General features: G+C 44.9%; 1 protein-coding gene across 2 annotated transcripts in view; it reads left to right on the top strand.

Moving 5' to 3' along the window:
- The first annotated feature begins 1,132 nt into the window (after positions 1–1,132).
- Positions 1,133–9,203, top strand: part of KAT6A (lysine acetyltransferase 6A) — a 29,097-nt gene continuing 21,026 nt past the window's right edge. Inside the window, exons 1-2 of one of the 2 annotated variants that reach the window (XR_003537685.1) lie at positions 1,133–1,479; positions 1,593–2,363. Coding sequence is in view for 1 of the 2 variants with exons in the window: in XM_027706286.1 (XP_027562087.1) it covers positions 1,761–2,363 (603 nt within the window). In the remaining variant the exon portion in view is untranslated. The remainder of the gene's footprint in view (positions 1,480–1,592; positions 2,364–9,203) is intronic. The other variant, XM_027706286.1, reaches the window with a different exon arrangement.

Here is a 9,203-nt window from a genome sequence, read left to right as displayed (position 1 = left end):
GCCGCTCCCGATGCCGCCGGTGCGGGTCCCCGTGCCGGGGCAGTGCCCCCTCGGGGCGCGGGACCCGCCCGCCGAGCGCAGGGGGACGGGCGGTAGCAGGTGCAGGGGCCGCTTGTCACGGCGAGAGCGAGCGGGCAGAGACCCCCCCGGGGCCGGGACCGTCCCGGGGCGGCCGGGCCTGGCCGGGCGGTTACGTAACCCCTGCGCACGGAGCTGTGGCGGGAGCGGGCTCGGCATCCCCCGGGCTCGGCATCCCCCGGGCTCGGCATCCCCCGGGCCCCGGCGGGCAGCGGCACCGAGCGAGCGCAGCTCCGCTCGGCCAGGAGGGCCCGTCTCGGGGACCATTTTCCCCTCCACGTCTGTTGTAGAGAACTCTGGACAAGCGCCGCGTCCTTCCCGGTCTGAAAGCCGGTTGGGATCTCCCCGGGACCGGCCGTGTGGAGCTGAGCGGTCGAGTCTGATGTCTGTGTGGAAATGCCTTCTGTGTGTTGATAAATTCTTCAGTGCTTACTGGAAAGGAGAACGGGAAAACTGTGTTGACAACTTAGCTCTTGTCTAAAACTTCGCTTGCAGAAAATCATTATTCCTTGTGATAAACAGTTTACGGACCCTTCTCGGTTACTGTGCTCCTGCAGTAGAACTTCAGCACAACAGACTGTTATCACATTTAGAAAAGGTCTTTGTTAAAGATAACTATTAAATGCTCTGAAGTAGAGCCTCATACCCTTTCATTAGCATCTTTAATTAACAGTGTCATAAGCATTCCTTCTTCTCTGTGCATGGTCACCTGTTACTGTGTCCTCAAGTGTTTTCACATTGCCTCATCCATACTGAAAATCACATTGCATTCTTTTTTTCTATGGTCTCTGAAAGTGGAACGTTTGATTACAATCTCCAGCTGTGTCTTTGCTTTTTTTTTCTTTATGGAACAACTGTCATAGCTTTTCTTAGCAGAAGGCAAACAGACCTATGATTACACTCCTGGAAGAGCTCTGAAAGTTTCTTGCTGTTTGCACAAGACTCTTGGCTGCTCCCGCCTTCTGCTGAAGTTTCAGGCAGTGTCTTCCATGTGCAAAACTGAAGAGACCTGCAGCTTTTTTAACATCTTTGTTGGGGGGTTTCTTTTTTCCCCCAAATATTAAGTTGTGCTCAGCAGTGATATAAAACTTGGTGTAGAATTTATCCTGATGTATCAATCAAAATGGAAAGGACCCAGTGTTTTTCTGTGGGTTGAATGGAGATACTTCAGTGTTAAAGTCTGCTTTTATTAATAGTGAAGATAAAACCTGAAGTGTTACTTAAGTATTTCAGAGCTGTAGTAGTGGCTTAAAACTCTGCTGTGTGTTTAATGAATTAATATTGTCTGCTGCTTTTTTTTTCTTCTTCTTAACTGTTCCTTGGAAATGTCTCTCTTCTTGTTTTCTTCCAGGCCTGATGTTACAGTTCTTGTGATTGTGAGTGTGCAGATCAGAAGCTGAGGTGAGAAATGCCAAAATCTCTACACCTTTGTGGAAAAACCTTCTGTGGAGTTGTCGGGGAGTTTATTGGAAGGAGTGCAGAAGTTTCTAATTGTTCTCTTTTCTTCCCTTCAGTGTGCAGATGAATGATGTTTGAGCCGAGGGGGTTGCCTGAGAGCAGCACACGTGTGTGCTATGGTTAGCTGCCTCCCAGCACTCGAGGGGCTGATTTCTCATGGTGTGACACTCGTCCAGCACCGGGATAAAGGATAACGACTCTATGGATATACAGAATCCTTCACCATGGTAAAACTCGCCAACCCGCTGTACACAGAGTGGATTTTGGAGGCAATCAAAAAGGTAAAGAAGCAGAAACAGCGGCCTTCGGAGGAGAGGATTTGCAATGCAGTGTCATCTTCTCACGGCCTGGACCGCAAAACTGTTCTGGAACAGTTGGAGCTGAGCGTGAAAGATGGAACTATTTTAAAAGTGTCCAACAAGGGTCTCAACTCCTACAAGGATCCCGATAATCCTGGGAGAATAGCACTTCCCAAGCCTCGGAACCATGGCAAGCTGGATGGCAAACCAAATGTGGACTGGAACAAACTCATCAAACGGGCGATCGAGGGCTTGGCCGAGTCCAGTGGCTCATCCCTGAAGAACATCGAGCGCTTTCTGAAGGGTCAGAAAGATGTGTCAGCGTTGTTTGGGGGCAGTGCTGCCTCCATCTTTCACCAGCAATTACGATTGGCTGTCAAACGTGCTGTTGGCCATGGCAGGCTCCTCAAAGATGGACCTCTCTACCAGCTCAACACTAAAGCAACTACTAATGCTGATGGGAAGGAGAGTTTTGAGTCTCTTTCCTGTCTCCCTCCAGTGTGTCTCCTTCCCCATGAAAAGGATAAGGTAAGACACGGTTCTTGCACGGGCATTTTCTTGTGATTGATGAGATGTGACAATACAGAGTCCCAGTTTGAGGTCAGTGGTTTGTTTAACTTGCATCTGGTAAATTAGAAGTTACTAATGTGCATTTAGGATCCTACTGTGTCCAAATTTCTGAGCAGGATCACAGGAGGTGTAATAGATTGCAGTTTGTGCTTTGAACAGAAAACTGCAAAGGAGCTGCTGTGGAGAATTTACCTCCTGACTTCTGTACAGTGGAACTGAGTGGATGGTAACAGGCTTACCAGAGTTGTGTTAGCAAAACATAGGAAGTAAAGCCTCCCCTCTTTAGGGTGAGGTGGATTTGCTAAACAAATTTGAGATGATCTCTTACTTTCCCATTTTTATTTGACTGCCAGTTCACCTTCTTATTTGAATTCAGGTAACACAGTGAAGTGCTGATTAGCAATTACCACCCAATGCTGTCTTAGAGGCTTTCTTTGTTCATAATGAGCAAATCCCTTTCTGTCCCAGAACCACTTTGTTGTGAAATAGGAAGAAACTTGGTCTAGTGGAAGGGGGTTGGATCTGGATGTTTTTTAAGGTCCCCACTCAAAGCATTCTATGATCTAGAGAGTGTGGAAATGCTGGGATGAGCACTCAGGGACTTCCATACCCTGTGCCACTGTCCACCCACTTTACATGGAGTTCATTATACAAAACAAAGTGTTTTTCTATTGCTTTCTCTTATTTCTTCCCTTCCTTTCTGCCATCCTTCTGCATGCCTAAGGTCGTTGATCTTCCACTCTAGTCTCAAGATGAAGTTGTTGGAGTGAAGTTCATACCCATCTTTCCATTCTTTCTGCTGCTGTGGGTGCAAAGTAAAGCAGCAGTTTGTCTGTTTTATTTTTTGAAGATCAGTTTGCCAGTCATTCATATATTTGTGCCACTGGTGTCCAGGACATCTAGAATGTAAAAACTGTGTTTTCTACTCGTAAAAGATACGTTTTTCAGCAGAATTGGAATTTCTTGTTGTTGTAAATGTCCTGTTCTGGGATGAGTTCTTTGTGTCTGTGCTGCTCATGTTTTTTGGAGTCAGCTTCACTCTCTGGTGAGAGAACTGCTTCATAATCTGTGAGGGTTTGAAGATTTGAAACTACTGTAGGAGTCTTCTTCCTAAAACAAAATCTGCACAGCTGTTTTATCACCAGTAAAGTTTCTCTGAAGTTCTAATTTAACTGTGGGAGGGTTACTGTGGCCACAGTTCTTATCTAGTCAGTGTTGTGTTGTGGGCTGGTGTCACATAGGAAGTCAGGATCACTATGCTGAGAATTCCAGCAGCTTCCTCCATCCTTTTTTCAAGTGCTCTGTCTACAAATGTTTCCTGTGTACATCTGCAGCTCTGTCTGTAATGAAGCCAGTAGAGCTGTAAAACACTGTGAAAACTGGATGGAAGCAAGCCTGGCACATGAGGTGGCTGGACTGAGAGTGCTGGTGACAGTGGAAAATATTAGCTGTGCATATTATTATTATTATTAACACAGTCTGTCTGACAGGCCCTTCAGGCTCCTTGGGAAGTGCCAAAACTCAGGACCCATTGATATTCTTTGAGATAAATTGTTCCCTGCACTTTTCTTAAAGTGATGTCTCAGAGTGGTGAATGATGATTTGAGGTGTCATAAATACTGAATTTGGTCTGGGATTTGGTGTTTTGTCCCTCTGGGAAAATCTGTGTGTGGAGTTGCTGTGTGTGTGTCTGGGTTGTTAGAAATGCTCTCTGATATGTTCCCACCTGTTCAGATCTGAGCAGCCTGAACACTGCAAGGATTGTTGGGAGCATGAGAATGCACAGTAGCCATAGTAGAAATTCTGCAGGGGATTTCTTCAGTAAATTCTTCTGAATATTTTTGTCTTTAGTGGAATATACTTGGTACAGATTCTTTGGGAGTGTTGTGACAATGTTTCTCTTGATTCTTAGAAGAGCCTCGTGAGTAACAGGAACAAAAAAGTTCAACCTCCCAAATCTGAGAAATCCTAACAGTCTGCTGTTAATCTTTTATCCTTGTACTGTTTGATCTTTAACATGCATTTAAGAACTCTCCTTATATGATGCACATTTATGAATCTTAAAGGTGTAATATTTTTTTCCTTTCATTTATTCACTCAGCTGCAGGTGGGTCTGGCAGCACTGTCACTGTCACTTTGTTGGATATCTGGCAGTGAACGTTCAGTTCTGGATGTTTTCTGTATATTATGGAATTGAGCACCTTGCATGAAATCTATAAAGCTGAAGTGTAAATTTTTTAATCAAAATAAACATAAAGCAGCACTACGGAAGCTTTGTTTAGCAAATACTGTTTGTTTTTTTTCAGATCTTGTTTTTTATCTCAGTGTTCTGTGAATACCACATTCTGGTGTTCAAGGGCAAAAGACCTGGCAAGTTGTCCTGGTTTGCTGGGTAGTAATGACATGCTGCTGACATTATGGTTTTGAAATCCCTGGCCTAAAAACACTTCTTGGATTAAAACAAGCAAACAGAAAAAACCCCTCCTGATGGGCCAAGCTCACTGCTGCAATTTGCTTATCTGATAGTGACAGTGGCCTACAAAAGGAGAGTAGTCTTTAATTCCAGTTTTAAGGCTTTAGGGAAGTGGCCTTTCCTTTCCTTGCAGTTTCCTGAAAAGTAGTTTAGAAGGGAAAATGTGAGTTGGGCTATTTCTGTGTTACTTGTTCTGGACAAAAACTTTGATGTTTGCTGGTGGTGGTTCAGGAGAACAGTTTTATCATTTGTGGGCATGACTGTCTTGACTTGAACTGTAGCAAGAGGCAGGTTGTAAGGCTGGGTGCCTTAGAGGTGGCTTGCTCTGCTTTTGTTTTGTGGACACTTGTTACAGAACACAGGCTAAAACGCTGTCAGAATTTTTGTAAAATTGCTATTATTAAAAAAAAAAAGGTAACATATCAGCTAACTGAAGGAGAAGTTGAAATAATTGATGTACATGTGCACTGGAAGTTTCCAGAGCATCTGAAATTTGATCTCAGGACAATAGCAGGACTGTTTCTTCCTCAATCAGGAGGAAAATACAGGTGGTATTATTTGATCTCCATTTGCACTATCCTTGAAACTGGCTTTTATGTCAGTTAAAACTGAATATGGCTGTAGCAACCTTTAAGTAAATATCTTAATATATCCAGCTTAGAGTATAAAACCAAAATTCTGGAAGTGTTTCCTGGAAAAAAAAGAAAAAAAGAGAGGAACTTGTGTGGCTAAAACCCAGGAGTAATATTTAAAGCAGATTCCCTGCCCTGCTGGCTCAGGGGTTCCTTGTGGCCTGTGTTTCCTGGTTTGGGATTGCTCTTTGTATCTGTTGGTGCTCCCCAATCCCCTTCCCTGGGGGTTGCTGTACCTGCAGCATCCTTTAGACCTTCCCTCTTCCAGCAGCAGTTCTGGATCCCAGAAACATGGATAAACTCACATGGAGCCAAACTTCTTGTGCTTTGATTGTTCTGAAGGCCTTTAAGCATGGAATAGCTACTGCTGGATTGTGTCTGTTTTAGGTTAATAACTGTTAATTCCATGTCTTAGAGGAAAGAACTGTCCCATTCCTGGGAAGGAGTTGTTTGTGGATTGGTTGGTGCGGGGTGGAGCACAGAAATGATCTGCAACCAGAGCATTGTAATTACATCCTGACAGCTCACCCTTGCTCTCCAAGGGTGCTCTGCAGCTTTGGCTCCCAGCTGGAGGAGGATTAGGATTCACTCTCCTCCAGCTGGTTCTGGGGAAGAGGAGTCTGTAGTTGTGTCTAAAAGATCCCGTGGTTGACAACAGATGGCCTCCATCTGCACCCTGGGTAACTCTGGAAACCAGAGGGCTAAGAAATGACTTTGAACTTTATTCACTCGATTAGTGAGCAGGTGAAGGAGCTCTCAGAGCCCCCGAGAGCAGCTCTGAAGTGCTCCTGGCAGGGGCAGCTGCCAGTGGGTGCCATGGGCTGGTGGAACGGGGCTGGAGGGCACCAGGGGGGCTCTGCAGGATCCCAATCCTGGGAGCTCAGAGCAAACCTGTCCCTGGGGGAGGACATCAGATGTGTCAGGGGTGCCACTGTGCAGGGGTGTTTGTGACACTGTTCTCTGACACAGCTTCAGCACTGGAGACCTGGTGAAAATGAGAGCAGCCCAATGTGTCCAGTGTGTCCTTCCTGTCCTGGGGATTGGTGGCAGATATGGAGTGACACATCTCTGGAGTTTGGTTAATAAAGGAACTGTATTTACTACAGAGCTTCAAAATCTAGTCAGACAGGGAGGAGGGTGGATGATGGAGAATGTTGATAAATAAACAACAGCTTGATTCCTCTGTTGGTTTTGTTATGTAGGAAGGGAAGAAACAGCAGAGAAAATGGGAACAGATAATCCTGTCCCTGCCTTTCCCCTTGTTTTCCAGCAATTTTATCTTAAGTCATAGTGGTGGCAGGAAAAACAGTTGAAAAGGAATAATTATTAAAGGAAGTACTGTCATTTTAGTCAAAATATAGGTTCAATTTTCTTAAATAAGTACAAATACACAGTCAACACAATCTGGTAAACAAACACAATGTGCAGGACTGCTGAGATTTCAGCCTCTGTCCTCTGTGAGGAGGGGGGTGGATGGGCTTCCTTCCTACCTGCCTTGTTCAAGCATTTCAAACTGCATTTACCCTAACGAGCTGTGATAAGTCATGTTAGGCTCTGTTCCACCTGCTTAGGTTTTCTCTTTATTTGGTGTGTAAATCTGACTTCATTTTTCTGTCCTCACTGATTTTTTCCTCACTCCGTGAGCACCTCTCCTTGGAGCAGCTCCTGGTTCTGCTGCTGGCAGGGGATGCTGCTGCTTGTTCCTGTCCCAGGGTCTGGCAGCCCTCCCACTGTCACTGCTCTGGTTGGGAAGCTGGACTTGCAGTGAGGTGGAAAAGAAAAGAGGAGGAAGGGTGTCTGAGGAGAGCGACCCTGGTGTTGCAAACAGAGTCTCATTTGTAAGATATTTGCTTGTTTTGAGGTCCTTTGGAAGGTCAGTCACCAGTCTGTGGACCTGGGCAGGAACCAGGAATTCGGGGATGGAAATACTGAATCTTCCAAGCATGTTTCTGTGAAGACCTGTGAATTAGTAAAACTTTAAATTATCAATACCTCTGTGAGTTCATTGTATTTTGGAAAATTGGATAGAACAAATTATGGATCTTGGTGCACAGTTAAATACCTGCACAAGTGTTATTAAAAATATGAGAATGGACCTCTTAATTTCCTGGAATGTTTGCCTTTAAACCTTTACCAGCAAGTCGAGTCACCAATTTATCTCTACTTATCAGTGTGTAAAATGGAAATTTTGCCAAAACTGAAGGTGTTCTGAATTGCAAAAGAAATCACTGGTTCTGCACATTTCACCCCATTTCTGTTAAACTGTTCCCTCTGATCTTAAAAGTCCAGAAAAAGTGGTGTTGGATACAGGCTGTAGATGTGTGTGGATGGTTTGACTTCATTTAGAATTCCTGAACAGTGTACAGCCTCTCCCAGGGATTAGGTTTCTCCTCAGTCTTTGAGCCTCAAATCTGGATATTTAGTAATGAGTGTTTTGATTGTAGTGCTGGATCTCTGAACTTGTCTGGGCTCATAGTGAATTCCTTGAAGGTGTGTGTGGAAGGCAAGAAAGTAAATTCTGCTGCTGTGTTGCAATGGCTGAACTGCAGGAGCTGCTGATCACTGAGCTGCAAACCCCCGAGTGCCAGCCCAGGAACAAGGAGATGTCCTGCCTTTGTGCTGCTGCCCATTTTTTAAAAATTATTTATTTTTTTTCCAAAATAAACATCCATAAAATGTACAAACTGACTGGACACAGACTTTACCTGGCTTTGCAAATTCCCAGTGCCTCTGTAGGGGTGATCTCAGCAGCAGAGCTGTTGGGAGCAGGTTTTCTCTGTGTGTGTTTGGGGTTTTGCCACACTTGCTGTGTGAGGCTGCTCCCCTGGGACTGCTCTGTGCCTGTGCAGAGGGTGCAGGGAGAGAGCACAGCACAGCAGGAGGACTGTGGGTCAAGAACGTGGCATTTTGTTAAATCTTACTGTCAACAGTGTTATATTGAGCAGTGGGTTTGGATAGTGAGGAATTATACGTAGAATTAAAAATATGTAGAACTATGTATGTAGATAAATATGTAGAATATAGAGTAATATAATCATCTGTCACTCCCAAGACAGCATCCTTTATTTTCTTGAAAATTAGAAAGGTAGGACAAAGTACAGGAGAGCTCCCAGGATCTGAGTTTGGGTACAGAACACTTGACCCACCAGGTTCCTGAGCCAGTGTCGGGTGGAGGGAGTTTCTTTGCACTGCAGATCCTGAAGTGGAGCCTCTGCTCCCTCCACACCCCCAGGCTGCAGGCAGGAGGTCCTGGCCTGTGATCCTGATTGTGACGAACAACTCCTGCATGGTTTTAATCCTCTGATTAGAGGACTTGGTGGCTCTGGGAAGGTTATTTAACGATTGACTGTCTAAATATTTCCACTTGACGTGCTGTGAAGTTCTTGCCACGTGCATGTCTGACAGGGCAGTTTGTTCAGATTGAGTGGCAGCCCCAGAGTGTCCATGTTCCTTCTTTGTGGGGGTTTCCAGATGTTGGTAACCACTGCATAAAATTCAGCCTGTGTACACCTCCCTGATATCCAAGCTATTGGCCTTCACACTTCACTTTACTCTTGTAGCAGCAGCATTTCAGATTTTCTCTCCATTGTGACAGTCCTTCCTCAAACAGCAGCACTTACTTCAAATGTCCTTTGGTTTTTCTTTTTAAGTGACCCTTATATGTGTCTCTTAGGAAGAGGAATGTATTTTGTG

Source organism: Neopelma chrysocephalum, unplaced genomic scaffold (assembly GCF_003984885.1).
Source record: "Neopelma chrysocephalum unplaced genomic scaffold, ASM398488v2 Primary Assembly neopelma1_367, whole genome shotgun sequence".
NCBI classification, from domain to species: Eukaryota; Metazoa; Chordata; class Aves; order Passeriformes; family Pipridae; genus Neopelma; species Neopelma chrysocephalum.
The sequence above is the reverse complement of the archived record's forward strand: the minus strand, read 5'-3'. Positions and strand labels throughout refer to the sequence as shown.